General features: G+C 42.2%; 1 protein-coding gene across 22 annotated transcripts in view; it reads left to right on the forward strand.

Annotated features, from left to right (window-relative positions):
- Positions 1 to 604: 604 nt before the first annotated feature.
- The window catches only part of IHO1 (interactor of HORMAD1 1), a 45,378-nt gene continuing 29,001 nt past the window's right edge, over positions 605 to 16,981 (forward strand). The window contains exons 1-5 of one of the 22 annotated variants that reach the window (XM_083492592.1): positions 605 to 641; positions 4,134 to 4,187; positions 7,255 to 7,346; positions 8,854 to 8,922; positions 15,941 to 16,094. In XM_083492592.1, the coding sequence (XP_083348718.1) occupies positions 8,867 to 8,922; positions 15,941 to 16,094 (210 nt within the window). In that variant the 5' untranslated portion in view covers positions 605 to 641; positions 4,134 to 4,187; positions 7,255 to 7,346; positions 8,854 to 8,866. Of the gene's footprint in view, positions 734 to 1,891; positions 3,298 to 3,325; positions 4,188 to 4,328; positions 5,077 to 5,156; positions 6,008 to 7,174; positions 7,374 to 7,866; positions 7,993 to 8,853; positions 8,923 to 15,940; positions 16,095 to 16,981 lie in introns of those variants that run through there. The other 21 variants (XM_083492590.1, XM_083492589.1, XM_083492593.1 and 18 more) reach the window with 21 other exon arrangements.

Raw genomic sequence — 16,981 nt, forward strand, 5'->3', positions numbered from 1 at the left:
GGCAAGGTGCTTAAGAACATCCACTAAATAGGAGACCAGTTGCTTTCAGGCAACTTCATTGCTTGTTAATAGATTAAAGGCTTATTGCGTGTCACTACTGAGGCAAAAAAATAATAATCCACTTCCTTCAGATATATACTTGAAGACAGTGCTTGACAATAGCCCTAAGCTCTGTGCTGTGAAGGAGAGAAACTAGAGACTATAACAATAGGTTAGCTGTCATAGATGGCTATGAAGGAAAATGTCCTTCTTTAATGAAATGTTACCTTTTTGCACAGAAGCCCACTGAAAATATCAAATCTCATTTTCTGAGCCCCAGAGATCCAGCCAGCAATCAGCACAAAACTGAATCTCCACAGCCACTTCTGAAGCAGGGAACATTCTGTGTAATAGCAGAAAATAACACAACAAACTGGTGCCAAATCTCGCTGAAATTGTACAGTGCCAAAGCAACTCATTATTTCTTAACGTGTATGGAAATGTCTTCAATAGGAGCCAATGAAGCTTTGTAAGAATAGCATGGAGTTTTGTCATAGTCTGTGGGATGGTGATAAAATAATTTAATAGAATAATTTAATAGAATTTTTTGTTGGCCAAAGGGAAGAATCCCACAAAGAAAGGGCAAGAGACCAATGAAGCAGGTATGCAGCATTTAGTGCCTACACTGGTTGGTTGGCTGGTTGGCATCCATCTGTATCGGGAGACTATGGAGGAGTGTGCCTTGGAGGGTGAGGTAGGCACTGATAAAAGCATGAAATCCATTATCTGGCATAGATTTTGACTTGTCGAGAATCTACTTTCGAAGTCATTTTAAAAATGCAATTATAAAAATACATTTTCATATTTCACGGTGGCAAAGGAAGGCTTAATTATTTGCAAGTCAGAAGCCAGAGGGGGTCTCTCCAAGCACAATTATACTTGGTAAGGGGACATGCTTGTGTTATGCATGGATCTGTATCTTTCACCATGATTCTTAGGCCCTGTTCCAACTGTGCCATATGGTTAGCCTGTGTCTCAATATACTCTCAAACTCTGTTTCTTTCAGTATGTGTTTCTTTCAGTATGTGTATTATTTGCTGGCATGTACATAATTTGCACCTGTCCTGAAATATATTTAGCAGATGATTAACAGAATATTTCACACACACACAAAACACACACGTTTGTTTTTGTTAAATATTTTTTTATTAATTCTCAGTTTCAAAAATCCAATATAGAGAGTGTCCGTGTGTGTGTGTGTGTGTGTGTGTGTTAAAGTGGATGTAAGAAACTTTGGGGTTCTGCAGATCATGCTATTTGGGAACGAGATTTGTATAGCATACTAAAAACGATATTTAGTCTTATGGTAGATAAATTTTAAAGTACTTTTTTTCTGGATATGGTGGAAATGTATTCTTGAAGGTAAGGCAGTCTAATGGACTCACAGGATCAGTATGCACAGCATAGCAACTGTGGTCTAAAGTGAGCAATGGTAGCATCAATTTCCTATATTATTTAGTATCTCTTCTGAGAGGTACTTTTGAGCCGACCTCCTTTTTAACTCTACCAAACCCGGGGGCAGCAGCCAGCAGGAAGAGCCCAGAGTTGAACATAAAACTGATCTTTTTTCACATGAGTGTCTTAACTCAGCTCAGCTCAAAATATAATTGGGATGTTAAAAAAAACTACCCTGTGGCGGGAATGTACATTCTCTTTCTCTTTCGTGTTGTATCCTTCTACTTTAACAATATTGGCATTCACATGTAAAAGCTGAAACAGAGCATACCATCTCTTCAGTTTGCACAGGTTGGCATTATGGTGTACTGGCTATATACCATCATACTCAAGAAATAACTGTATTGAAAAAAGAAAGGAAAAATAAAAGAAATTACTGTATCTAGTAATAGTAACACCAACTTTTTATTTTTTTGGGGGGTGGGATCATTACAAAGGAAAAAAAACAGATAAATATTATTACTCCCTTTTCAACTCTTTAGCAGGATATTGAAACAATGAATAGTTAATAAGTCATTACATCTGCATAACCAACGCTGATAAACTTTCCCTTGGAGAATATGTAGCTCATGGATTATTTACCCAGTTGTTGTGATGGGAAAATTTAGCTCCCTCTAATTTCCTCAGTAAGTGAAATTCCCATGGTGTTTATATATTACAAACATTGGTTTTGCTTGCATATTTGCATGCCCTTCTGACAGCAGGAAAAAACCAGAAAGTCTTACCACCCCAAGGCTAAAGTAAATCATTGATTGCATAAATTACAAGCCTACAATGGCTAAAGCTTTCACTTTTCTCTCTGTAAAGTCAGTATGAATCCTACAATTCTTGTGCCCAGTACGGTAGAGATAGTGACCAAAGTTCTTCAGGCTGCAATCCAAAATACAGGTAACTAAGTGCTACTGAAATCCGTGGGAGCGAAGTTCTAGGGAAAACTTGAACAAGATCAGACTCAGGCCTGGCTCAACCATGAGGCAAGCTGAGGCAACTGCCTCAGGCGGCCAGATCCATGGGGACAGCAGATCTGACCTCCAATATATGCATTGCCTGCTGCTACTGCAGTAGTGGCAATGGCTTTGGCACACTCATTGGAGGCTGGATCTGTCTCTTTCTCAGCACCCCCCACCAATGCCGCCTCTACAGTAATGTCTTGGTCTCCCTCCCACTCCCAGGGAGGAAATGGTGAGGGCTGCCCTCTGGGGTCTTCTGGGCTCTGCGGCCACCCAGCTTGATTCTGACCTGGCTCCTTCCCCCCAACCACCCTCAATGACCTTTGATTCCCATTTCAGCTGTTGGGTAAGGTTGCTTTGATTCCCCTCCACCTTGTTCCTGGTGTAGATCTTCACTCACCCCCTCTTCCCTGGCCAGTGGATGTGAGCACCATGTTGTGGTTTGCCTCAAGTGCCAAAAGGTCTTGGGCCAGCGCAGATCAGGCTGTATGCAAAAGAACAAAAAACTTATCAAAACTTAAGACACCACACTGCATCACTTCAAGATTGATTTGGAATTTGTATTTTAACTTCACTAGGAGAAAAAATGTCATTTGCCTACAGGCAAATCAATGGAGCACAAGAATGCTGGATATGGATTGAGTGAAGGTCCATGGGGCAATTTAACTAGACTGAACTTTGCCCCTCTCCAATATGGTGTGGAAAAATATGCTATAGCTTCTTCTGCCTTTATATTTTTTAAAGGAAGACAGTTTGCACAACGTGTTTTGAGGGAATGTTTCAGACTTCTATCCTTTGAACTGTTGGAATGAGATTTCCTACCTCAATTTTGTTCTTTATGGGATAAGCAGAGGTTAGTAAATGGGGAGAGTGCAAGCATATCTTCCCCCCACTTTTACCCAGTGAGAAGCAAGCTCAAAGCCACGACTTAATTTTTGGAATATCATGGGCTGCCTGCCAGAACTCACTTTATTTCACACACCTTTGTTCTGCCCTTTTGTCGGGGCTTACTGCAAAGCGCTTTGTGTAACATAAAGGAAAAAAGAATGGGAATCCTGAATCACAGGGGCTAGGATTAATGGAATGGCTCATTAGGAACCTAACAATGTCATCCTATCCCCAATTTATGCTTGCTGGGTAAAGTAGGATTGCTCCCAAATCCCCATTCACACTGGCAATCAAAAAGGACACTTTTTGCAACAACTCTTCTGTCAGTGCCAGGGGGGATATGGGTCGAATGAAGGGCATGTTGATGGAAGAGCAGGAATCAGGATCCTTTGCTTGGGTCAGATCTGCTCCCAACCAGTTTGAATAATATCATGTCTGTATCTCTTTGCATTAGCCACTTTTTGTCTCCTGAATCAGACGTTTCTGTCCTTTGAGAGGAGCACCTTGCTCTGCCCCCATTTCTTTAATGACCACACAAGTGTCAGCTTTTTGGGGTGGCTTTGCATAAAAATTATGTGGACCCCTTAGTTAAACTACAGACTTTCATTTGTGTTCTAGCAGTTTAACTGACATGGCTCCACCCCCCCCCAAAGAAATATTGGAAATTGGTGAGGTGTTAAAAAGCCTATTAGAATTTCCTAGCCTCTCCCTCAATTCCAAGGATTGTAAGTAGAGAGAATGTATATTAAACCAGCTTTGAAGCAACCAAATAGGTTTCACCTCTTTCTCTCTGACTTTCAGGCTGTAAGCTTACATACCCCAACCTGAGACTCAAATACCCCATTGGATTCAAAGGTACTTTTACTTCTGAATAGACATGCATGACCACACAGACATTATTATTGTTATTATCGTTATCATCAATATAATTCTTCACATGAACTTTTAAGAGACTGTTCAGAGCTAGGCAATGGGCAAGTGTAACTTTTGATTTACATTTATATGCACTGACTTAACAATTGTGATTTTTGTTCCCTCGTGTCTTGGCTACCATTTCTTTACACAGAATAACTGGATTGCTGAGGTCTTAATATTCGGAGTAATGGGATTTCCAAGAGTGTTTTTTTCAGGGGATGAAGAGTGCTGAGATCTCTTGAAACAGCAACTGAATGTTGTGAGGGGTTTAGATCTTCCCGAGTGGAATTTCTCTTGAGGAGGAATCCGATTTATTTTTTAAACAAAGCAGTTTCAAATAATAATGATGATATGTCGGGACATGTAACCCAAGTCTGTGGTGCTTCAATCTTCCCGGGGCCCTGAAAAGACGGTGAGATTAGGAAAAACAAGATTGCCCGCTCCCAAATGGGGAGTTCCGGCTGTGAAGGGAAGGTGGAAACGAGATGAGGACGTTTCTTGTGAGGGAGGCGATAACGTTAATTCGGTCAAGGAACTAAAATACTTATTTTTATTGAGAGGCTTCCTCTCGCGGGGGGGGGGGAGGTGGTGGGGAAGAGACTTGTGCGGGCCGTGTGCGATATGCTTTGCGCGTGGACCACCATTAAAACTTTATATATATAGCGAGGATCCCTCGCTGTGTGAGGGAGAACCGTGAGGGAGCCTCTCGAGGCGCTTCGCCTGAGGAAGAGCGTCAGGCGCCTCTCGCGCGCTGCGGGAAATCTCCCCGCGCCCACTAAGCCAGGGAAGGCGGAAGAAAGCAAGGTCTGCTGAAAGAAAGGAGGAGGAGGCACGTTAACTTTACAGTTTAAACAAATGCCTGCACGTCAGCTCCACACACCCAGGGACATTTCTCAAAGGGGAGGAGGAGCTGCATCAGCAGCCCAACCCCAAGAGGGGAGACGTGCTCTCGCCTCAAGTCCCTCTTGGTTTTACATTGGCAAGGGAAGGGATGCGGCAGGTTGCAAATCATGCAGAAGCAGCAATGGTTTTACTCCAATACCTCAAGCGCCTTTCAGGCACGAGTGACTTTGTAACAGTAGCCGGGGGTGTGGTGTATGAACCGTTCAGGGCGTCAAAAATAAAAACAAAAACGTCAAAGCGACGCCCATGGGACCTGCCACAAAATGGTGCAGCGTGGTGGAGCCGCCTTGCAGAATCTTGAATTTGGTTTTCTGCCCAACCGACAGCAGCGTCCTGTGGCCATCTAAGCATCGATGCATTACCGTATTTTAATATTTTGTTGGAAGCCGCCCAGAGTGGCTGGGGAAGCCCAGCCAGATGGGCGGGGTATATATAAATAATAATAATAATAATAATAATAATAATAATAATAATAATAATAATAATAATAATAAAAAATATTATCATTTTTTTGCGAGGGGTGTTTTGCCCCTTAGTTTTTCCTTGGGGGGGTATTTTCCAAAGATGCTGATGCATGGGCATAGCCAGAATTTTTGTTTGGGAGGGCAGGCCTTTTGTTAGGGGAGGTGCAGAACCTCAGCTATGTCATTTTATTGATTTGTATTGATTTAGGTGGGGCAACTGCCCCCTGCCCCCCCCCGCTACGCCCCTGTTCTCATGTCGTCTTTCCCCCCAAGCATGCTGCTATCTCCTTTTGTCGGCACTGTTTTGCCAGGGACACAATTTGCTATTGTAATAGGAGGGCACATGGGTCATAACTGAGCCCTGATTTTTCTGTGTGCATGCTAAGCATGTTAGTGTCATCCCGCCACTCCTTGGTGTGTGGAGTGCCTCAGGGTGCGATTCTCTCCCCGATGCTTTTTAACATCTTTATGCGCCCCCTCGCCCAGCTTGTCCGGAGTTTTGGGCTGGGCTGCCATCAGTATGCTGATGACACCCAACTCTATCTGTTGATGGATGGCCATCCTGACTCGGCCCCAGACACACTGATCAGATGCTTGGAAGCTGTGGCTGGATGGTTACGTGGGAGCCGGTTGAAGTTAAATCCTTCGAAGACAGAGGTCCTCTGGCTGGGACGGGATGATATGGGATTGAGGGGGCAACTCCCATCTCTTGCGGGGGTGCAATTAGTGCCAGCACCGTCCGTTAAGAGTTTGGGTGTAATCTTCGATACCTCCCTCTCCATGGAGGCGCAGATTGCAGCTATAACAAAGGCGGCATTTTTTCATCTCCGCCAAGCTAAGCAGTTGGCTCCTTACCTCTCTCGCCCTGACCTAGCCACTGTGATCCACGCGACGGTCACCTCCAGACTGGATTATTGTAACTCGCTCTACGTGGGGCTGCCCTTGAGACTGACCCAGAAACTCCAGCGGGTGCAGAATGCCGCAGCGAGACTCCTTACGGGGTCTTCGCTGCGGGATCACATTCATCCGGTGCTATACCAGCTGCACTGGCTCCCGGTGGAGTACAGGATCAGGTTTAAGGTGCTGGTTTTAACCTTCAAAGCCCTACACGGCCTAGGACCCTCGTATCTACGGGACCGCCTCTCCTGGTATGCCCCACAGAGGAACTTACGGTCCTCAAATAAAAACATCTTGAAGGTCCCAGGCCACAGAGAGGTTAGGCTGGCCTCAACTAGAGCCAGGGCTTTTTCGGCTGCGGCTCCAACCTGGTGGAACGCTCTGTCACAAGAGACAAGGGCCCTGCAGGACTTGACATCTTTCCGCAGGGCCTGCAAGACAGAGCTGTTCCACCAGGCCTTTGGTTAGGGCACAGCCTGACTCCCTCCTTTGGCAATCTTTACAATACTTTAGTCTATGGTTGCCATCAATTTTGATTTTAATTAATTCTTATGATGTTTTATAATGGTGCACTATTTTAGTGTTGTTAGCCGCCCTGAGCCCGGCTTCGGCTGGGGAGGGCGGGATATAAATAAAATTTATTATTATTATTATTATTATTAGCTTCCACACATTTTTTCAAAAGGCATGTTTTTCAAATCCAAATTTCTTTTTTCTTTTTCAAATATACGTTTCTATTCCAGGGCTTTTCATCTACCCCAGTTGGAGGAACTTGACACACCATATATTTAAATCACATCCCTGCCCCCAAGAATCCTGGGAACAGGAGTTTAAGGTGCTTGGAACTGTAGCTCTGTGAGGGGTAATCTGTAGTGTTTCATATGTATTGTGTATACAGTCATACCTCATGTTACTTGTGCTTAATGATACGTTTTTTCAGGTTGCGTCCCGCGGCGACCCGGAAGTACCGGAAAGGGTTACTTCCGGGTTTCTCTGCTTGCGCATGCACAGACGTGCAAAATGATGCCACGCGCATGCGCAGACGCGCCACTGCACAGACGCGCCACTGCGGGTTGTGTTCTATTCATGTTGCGAACGGGCCTCTGGAACGGATCCCGTTCGCAACCAGAGGTACCACTGCAAATGTGTTTTATATGTATCGTGAACTTGGGCATTGTTTGTTGTTTTGTACCTGCCCTCAATCACTTTTCCACCCTCCATTACCCTTCTTGGTAGTGGCACCCTCCCTCTGGAATGCCCTCCTTTCAGATGTCAAGGAAATAAAAAACTATCTGACCTTTAGAAGACATCTGAAGGCAGCCCTGTTTAGGGAAGTTTTTAAGGGACTGATGTTTTTGTTATGTTTTTAGATATGTTGTAAGCCACCCAGAGCGGCTGGGGAAACTCAGCCAGATGGGCGGAGTATAAATGTAGCAACAACAACAACAACAGCATTTTAAAAAAAAGAAGCCAGGAAATGAGTAAAAGCATTATCAATTTCTGTTTGTTAGGAAAAGTTGATACTGAGGTCTCTCACAAGAATAGTATTTGACTTGCATAAGGTTTGTGCAAGAGTAATTAAGAGGCCTTCCACAAGAGCTCTTTTATTATTTTTTAAAACAACAGCAGCAGAAATCCTGATATATGGATTGTGATTACAGTTTCCTTGGTAACCCCACACATTTATTGTGTGGTGATCATGAGAGAATTGCTCTTCCAAATTGAGGGTGCCTTCAACATGTAGAAATCGGTGGAAATAGATGTCTTTCATTTGGTTTTGGGGACCTCCAGAAATAAAATGGCTGTAGGTTGTGCTCAGCTGAAGAACAAAGAGAATCAGATATGGTGACAGAGGCCACTCATCAAAATGTCACACCGTACATGTGACAAACTGCCCTCCAAAAAAACCCCAAAAGAAAAACCACAATTGCCAATGTATAATGGGCTATTTTTACATATTGGATTTTCTGTGGGAAGTGAAAAATCTAGTTTACATGTAAACAAACATCTATGGGCTGGCATTCTGATGAAGGTGACTTCATCTTGAAGCACCCTGTGTTTCACTCCTGTTGATTTTTAATGCTGAGTGGCACTAGACTCTTGGCAATAACATCAAAGCCAAAGCAATATATTTGCCTGGGTAGTATCCATTCTTGAAGCAAGGTGGTCAGCAATTTACTTGGAGATTGTGTCTTGTTTTAGGGTAGTTTCTTCCACTGCCTAGCTTTCATGGCAGTCGTGGGGGAAACAGTTGTTAAAATTGATGCCTTGATGAAACAGTGCACGAGAAGAATAATGTACCACACTGCAACATTCACATATTTCTCTTTACATTTTAACAGGCAAGCCTGGGAAATGAATCCAAATCTCTGGAATGTCAAAGAGATGTTTAGCACTCCTATAAAGATGGGGTAAGCAAGTTATTGCTGCCAAAAAAAACATCCTGAAGGTCCCAGGCCTCAGAGAGGTTAGGCTGGCCTCAACTAGAGCCAGGGCTTTCTCGGCTGCGGCTCCAATCTGGTGGAACGCTCTGTCACAAGAGACTAGGGCCCTGTGGGACCTGACATCTTTCCGCAGGGCCTGCAAGACAGAGCTGTTCCACCAGGCCTTTGGTCAGGGCCCAGCCTGACTCCCTCCTCTGGCAACCTGCACAGAACTTCGCTTAACGGTTGCCATTAATTTGATTTTAATTAATTGTTATAATGAAATGTTTTAGAATGTTAGATTATTTGATTGTTTGATTATTTGATTGTTGTTAGCCGCCCTGAGCCCGGCTTTGGCTGGGGAGGGCAGGATATAAATAAAATTTATTATTATTATTATTATTATTATTATTATTATTATCATCATCATCATCATCATCATCATCATCATCGTTATAGTAGCATTCTTGTGTCATTATCGTTGACAGTGCATAAATTCCAACCATGGGTTCCAATTCTGGTTTGGACGCTATAACTAACCCTAACTATAGTTTGGGTCTATAAAGCCTTAAACGGCTAAGGACTGCAATACATCAAGGAGCTCCTCTCTCCTCTCTCTATATGAAACTACCTGGGCCCTGAGATAATCATCTGAGGCCCCCTTCTTCATGTGTCTCCTCCCATGAGAGGTCTGCAGGGTGGCAACACAAGAACAGGCCTTTTCTGCAGTGGCTCCTCATTTGTGGAATGCTCTCCCCAGGGAAGTCTGGCGCCTTCATTATGCGCCTTCCTCATCAACCAGGCCTTTGGTTGATTAACATGTTATAACCCTATTAAATGTGTTTGGGGGTTATTGGTTTGTTATTATTGTTTTTATCAGGTATGTTGTGCTTTTATATTGTATTTTTATGTTGTGAACCGCCCTAAGATCTGCAGATGAAGGGCGGTATACAAATTGTAATAATAATAATAATAATAATAATAATAATAATAATAATAATGATGATGATGATGATGATGATGATGTTATGTACTAAAGTTCTCACCCTGGGCCAGCAGGTGGGATAGTGTAGATAGTTTTCACTCAGGTCCACGTCAGTTATTTTAGGCGGGAAACACTGGGTTGTTGTTGCTACAATGTTGATAGCCGGCTGCCTATAAAAGCAGGCCGGCTGAGCTGTTTGCTGTTCAGTTCTGTCCAGCTTCAATAAAGAGCTTCTCTGGAGAAATCACTGTGCCATCTGCTATGTTCGCCCACAACTTAACAAATAATAATAATAATAATGTCAGTGGCATGCTGAGGATCATAGAGTTGGAAGGGACCCCAGAGTCATTTAGTCCAGTCCCCTGCAATGCAGGAATCTCAACTAAAGCATCTATGACAGATGGCCATCTAACCTCTGCTTGAAAACCTTCAAATGAATGAGAGTCCACAACCTCCTAATGGAGTCTGTCCCACTTTCGAACAGCTATAATACTACTACTACTAATAATAATAATAATTTTATTATTTATATGCCACCTGACTGAGTTCTTCCTGATGTTTAGTCGGCATCTCCTTTCTTGTAACTTGAAGCCATTGGGTCGAGTCCTACTCTCTAGAGCAGGAGAAAACACGATAAAGAAATCTCCACATAGAAAAGCTCCTGCTGGGTCTTCGAGTATGGTTTTTGAACATTACACTGCTCAGAGCACTTATTTGTGCGTATCAGAGCTATTTCATAATGTGCAGATTAGCTCTTAGTGATCTGGACAGCCTAGTGTCCTTGCTTTTAGAGAAATAAGGAATTGCTGCCTCTGTGAATTGGCTCGAAAAGCATTTCATTAGTCTAAATTAGAATTTACAATGCGATGCATGATTATGCAATCTGAAGCCCACGACCTTGTGATTTTTAAAAAAGGGCATCTCTAGAAGTAGGGCAGACTGCATTTATATGGTTGATATGAGTAGTATTTAAGGTGACATGCAAATACATCCATCAAATGGAAGGTGATGTATAACTTGTTACTTTTTCTGAAAATGTCTGATCTTATATCATGCTACAAGAACACAGACATGGTAATATATTTTAATTTTACTTGAGGGGGAATATTAAAATGTGTGGAAGATACTGTTTTACTGCCAGATTAAATTATTCTAGGCTTTGCGAGCATTTTATCTCTGTAATTTCCCTTGTGCTGTTTACAGTACAAAGCTTATTATGTGAAAGGGCCTCTCTAGTCATGATGAAGACAGTGCTGAAATGAATCATGATGCTCAGAATACAATTTACTTATTATACAATTGTGGAGCTTATTCTACTGCATTTTAGAGCTTGCTTATAAGTTTTTCATTTAAGAAGTAACAGAAGAATAGGTTCTACATCTAGGATGTAGCAAAATACCCGGTGTTTTTCCTGTTGTAGACATCGAGAGAAAGCAGCGGCAGGGCAATTTATAAAAGTGAGAGGATCAAAGTAGCAATCTTTAGACCCATTTAACAAACAGATTACGGCAATCCCCTGTGTAACACCAGCACAGCCACGTGACAAATTTGGCCCACTGAGCATATGCTCTCTAAATTAACCTCCTAAAACTGTTACAAAAATTTACCAGTCTACACACTAAATCCTCTGCTATTGTGCTTTGCTATGATGGCGGATGAGGAGGAGAATTAAAACAAGAAAATAAATTAATAATTTATTTGCCAATTAAGGGAAATGTACTCACGTCAAGCAGGCGAGTTAATAGAATTTTGTAAGGCAGAAGGAGTCAACAAAGCCAACATGGAGAACATTGTGATTAATTTTCTCTGGCATGATTTACCGTTTATTTAAACACATGCTGCTTAATTGTGTTACCATCTAGTAGTTTTCAAGGTCTGTTTTTTTTAAACAAGGCTTACTAGATTCATATCTAAATCAAGTTTAATGTTTTCTCCCAGTGTAAGGATAGCACAGTTATATAGGAAGACTCATAAGGGGGCATCAGAACCTTTGGCCCTCCAGATGTTGCTGGACTCCAACTCCCATAAGTCAGTAGTCAGGGATGATGGGAGTCGTAGTCCAGCAGTATCAGGAAGCCACAGCTTCCTCACCCCTGATTTAAATACAGTGGTACCTCAGGTTAAGAACTTAATTTGTTCTGGAGGTCCATTCTTAACTTGAAACTGTTTTTAACCTGAAGTACCACTTTAACTAATGGGGCCTCCTGCTGCCGCTGCACGATTTCTGTTCTCATCCTGAAGCAAAGTTCTTCACCCGAGGTACTATTTCTGGGTTAGCGGAGTTTGTAACCTGAAGCGTCTGTAACCTGAGGTACCACTGTAATCCAAATGCTCGAACCTTCTGCTACAGCCAGAAGCAATATATGATGCCCTCAGGAAGAATCTGCTCCCTCCCTATCTTTCCCCACCACTTTTTTCATGGAACTTTGAAGTGTCAGGCATAGCCCTACTGGCTTTAGCCCAAACGTAGCAGAGTTTTCCTGCACAGCGAAGAAGCTAGTTGAGGTGGTAATGACTAGTCAGCTAGACTCAGAATAACTATTTACAGGATTTGTTAAAAGGAAAAATAAAACCAGCAGAGTTTCTGCATACAAATCAAAGCAAAATAAATCCTTTCTTTCTCTCTCTCTCTTAACCATACACAGCACTTCACTCCTAACACACCTAACACCAAACTGTGCTAGCATTCCCAGATAACAGAGTTGAGTGCTGGTCATTAACCAATCAGAGTAAGTAGTTTCTAGGTCAAGCAGACCTTGGCTTTCTGCCAAGAGTAAATTGACACTGCCTTGAGTTAATTGTTAGAAGCCAGAATCTGCAAGTTCCCACAAAATCAATTAACAGAAAATAAATAGGTATTTGAATCAGGCAAACAAATATGACATAAGGCAGCTTGTTCACACTATGATCATCATGGGAGTCAATCAGAGGATGACATGCAGGATGGATGTGGAGTAATGTGTGGTGATTAGGGCAGAGAGTTAAACTTCAGGTCAGGTCCAGTCCTGTGATACAACTTGGTGAGAGAACCGCCTGTTTTTTTATCATGAACTGCCCTTGTATGCAGTGATTGCAGAAACACCATTCCAGGGCTAGAAAAGGGTCTCAATGACAGAGGATGGAAACGTGAAAAGTGCTAGCAGATGCTAGTGCCTGAACCACAGATGGTATCAGAGGAGGCCAGATCTCCCCCAGGCAAATAGATTGCCCTCTCCACTGTCCCCTATTGCTGGACTTTTGTGCTTACTACAAAGGAAGATACTTTTCACATACTGGGAGCCTGTGTGGTGTCATGGTTGGAGAGTTGGGTTAAGACCTGAAGCTGGCTGGGTGACCTTGCACCAGTCTCTGCCTCTCAGTCTAACCTACCTCAAAGGGTTGTTGTGGGGATTAAAAGAGGGCAGGGAGAGCAATGTATGCCTCCTTGAGCTCTTTGGAGAAAGAAGTGTAATATACAATAAATAAATAAATTTAGAAAGGTGTGTTCCATATGGGATAATGATAGCCCTAAAAACCTGTTTTTTGGGGGGGGGGCGACGACATAGTGGTGCTGTCAGTTTAGGACTTTGAGGCAACTGTCCAGGGTTCCACTCAGCAGAATTAGCAAAGTTAACTGCACTAATATAGCTCTGAATGTACAAATCTAAGGCTCTTTCTCTCATCAAAACCCTATTCCTGAAGCCCCAGTAGAACATCCCTCACCAACAAGAGTTGCTGCTTCACCAGGGAATGGAGGTGGGATAGCAGTTACTGTACATAGGAGTTTGCTGGATCAGGCCATCTAGTCCAGCATTCTGTTCTCACAGTGGCCAGTCAGATGCCTGTGGGAAGCTTGCAATCAGGACCTGAGCACAACAACACATTCCTCCCTCGTATGTTTTTCAGCAACTGGTATTCAGAAGCATACAGCCTCCAACCTTTGCATATAAAAACTGCTCTGCTCCCTTCACTAGCCCTCAGGGTGACCTAAGGAAAAATAAATCTGGGGCGGCAAGTAAAAGGCCAGGCTACTTTAAAACCAAGTGTCAGTTTAGTCCAGCAGTCTGTCACTAACAGCAGCCAGCTGCCTCCAGAATCTCATAGGCAGGCGATGGCCTCTTTGTTGGAACAGAATATGTAGTTCTGGCGTACTGCATTGAAAAAGGCTGACCCATACTGTATGTTAAAACCACGCTGATTAAATGACTTGGGAAGAATTTTTATGTGAATCCATTGTGACTTTTATCAAATATCAATTTCCATTACTAATGGAGGATGGAGGGAAAGTGCACAGTTGTAGGTGGTATTCAATCCCTTTTTAGATGTAATTTGTGCATAGCATAGAGCTTTGTCTGCATCTGGTACACAGCTGAGTTCATAGTCTGATGTTATTATATTTAAAACAACATTTGCATATTTATTGCATTTCTGCAGTCATATGCTTCCCAGTCATTTTTCTGATGTGTCAGTACTCTTGTTCCAACATGGCTGGCATCCTATAAATAGCAAAGATTAAAAGCAAAAGCGCTGTTTTGTTGGAATAGGGCCTCTGACATCAAATAAGCATGTCGGTGTTTGAGCTGCAACAGAAAAGCACGATCTGAAAGGATGAAAAGGGAATGATCTGGCAAGCCTAGTAGAAATCAATCCTCAAAATGTTCTCTAAACTAGGGGATAGCTAAGGACACAGAAGTAAAAGAAGAATCTTATTTTTTAAACATGTAGATTTAAATGAATGGCTTTGTTACATGCAGTATGTTAGGGTTCTAAACACACCAAAGGCTCATACCATGGGTCTTCAAAGAATTCTGATGATTTTGAAGAAGTTGCAGAGAGAAAACAGTTTTGTATGTGTTAAGTTGTGGGTGAACATATCAGACAACACAGTGATTCTTCAAACAGCTCTTGTTTATTCACAGGCCAGAACAGAACTGAACTGAAGGGTTCAGTCAGCCTGCTTATATAGAGCTCCAGTACAACGTAACTGTAACAATTTTCTAAAACTATCCAATCACTGAACGTCACTTTCGATCCCTCATTTTTATAACTATCTACATTGTCCCCTACTGGCCCAGGGTGAGAACTTCAGTACATAACAGTATGAGCTACCTGATACTGGGGTTCAGAGGATGCAAAGATTCAGCTTTGCTCCGTTGAGGAAGCATAATACTGCTGCTGATGTTAGCTCAGTCCAGGACTAGGACTAGCCCTGTCTAGGATGATTGACAGAGTAGCAACATAGACCCCATCTGCCCTATCCATTTAAAGCTATATCATACCACTTTAACCAGTCACATCTTCCTCCAAAGAATACTGGGAACGGTAGTTAGTTAAGGGTGCCAGTAGTTGTTAGGAGACCCCTGTTCTCAGTAAGTCACAATTCCCAGAGCGGTTTGACAGTCAATCCCTCTTCCCAGGGAATTCTGGGGATTTCAGCATCTCCCAGTTTTCTGACGTTTCACCTATAACCTTTCTACACAACTGTAAGCTCATTTTAAAAATAAATAAGATTTTCAGGATGATGCAGGATTCACTGCCTGTTTCCAAAGTTCTGTCCTTATATAGAATTGTAAAATACAAGTGACCCAAGGCATAAGTAATAACAAAATAATCAGTTACATCAAATTTGCAGCTGCTGCTGAGAACTCTTGACATATTTTCCACTTCTGTTCATTCTCCTCATGTAATTTCAACCAAAACCTCAGACATTTAAATTTGTTGGAAGAGGGGAATGATCAATTGTATTACTAGCAACATAAAAACATAATTTCTGAATGCCATGAGAAGAATGATACAGGCCTTAAATCAGTCATACTAGGATTCCATGTTTTGTGGCTTATCTCTTTCTGATGAATAGTGGAAGTTCCTCTGCCTCCAAATGAACATTCATCAGGATTGCCAAGCATTTAATACTGTTTTGTTATGGAATTTAGGCAGTTTTGGGCATGATAAAGAACCAAATATATTTTGGCTGTGCTGTATGTTTTTAATATATTGTCATTACTATTTTTTATACTTGCTTTTTCTGTTTTCCTGTTTCAGGCCTAACAAACCATTGAACTGGACCAGTGATTACAGCAGTATGAGTGACTCTCAGTTCCTTTTTGGTTCCCAGTTCTGCCCGGAGAATTCACAGTCAGCACTGACCCCACTTGAATTGAGACAAGACAAAAGTTCACAGCAAAATTCTCAGGATGTGAGTCTGATGTGTAATGTTTCTATGCTGGTAATTTTCTGCCTTTGGGGAATTAGTAAAAATTGAACATTATATCAAGTTTGTTATTACATTGCTTCCTGCAGGAGCTCTATGCGGCATATTAACCTCACAACAAATGTGGCTGTGTAACCCATGCCAATTTATTTCTAGAACCAATGGAGCCTGAATCTATGTAGTCCACATGCAATCTAGATTTATTGCATATTTTTTACCCCCTGAAAGACACCTCTTGAGAAACTATTTTCATTCTAAAAATAAAAGCTCATTGCAAATTGATTTTGCTTTACCTCACAATACATCCATCCCAGAAAAAGGGTGCATTTTAAAGTTCAGAATAGAGTAGTAGCTTTGGAAGACAATCATTAGGCATCCGCACAACATGACCAGTCCAGCAAAGTTGATGTTGAAGAATCATTGCTTCAACACTGGTGATCTTTCCTTCTTCCAGTACACTGTTATTAGTTCGCCTGTCTTCACAAGTGATGTGTAAAATATTTTGGAGACACTGTTGATGGAATCTTTCGAGGAGTTGGAGATGGCGTTTATAAGTGGTCCATGTTTCACAAGCATATAGTAAGGTTGGTAGTACAATAGCTTTGTAAACAAGCATTTTGGTTTTCCTGCGAATGTCCCAGTCCTCAAACACTCTGCATTTCAATCGGGAGAAAGCTGCGCTCCACCCAGAAGCCAATGTCTCCACTGTGGAAGGACATGTGGATCCAGAATTGGCCTCCACAGTCACTTACAGACTCATTGTTAAAACCGTGTTTATGGAAGACAATCTTACTCAGCTACAAGTGATTGCCAAAGAAGAAGAAGAAAAAGGATGACTGTATACCAGTATCACAATCACTACTTCCTTCTTC

The sequence above is a fragment of the Podarcis liolepis genome, assembly GCF_965112155.1.
Source record: "Podarcis liolepis genome assembly, chromosome: 2".
Lineage (NCBI taxonomy): Eukaryota > Metazoa > Chordata > Lepidosauria > Squamata > Lacertidae > Podarcis > Podarcis liolepis.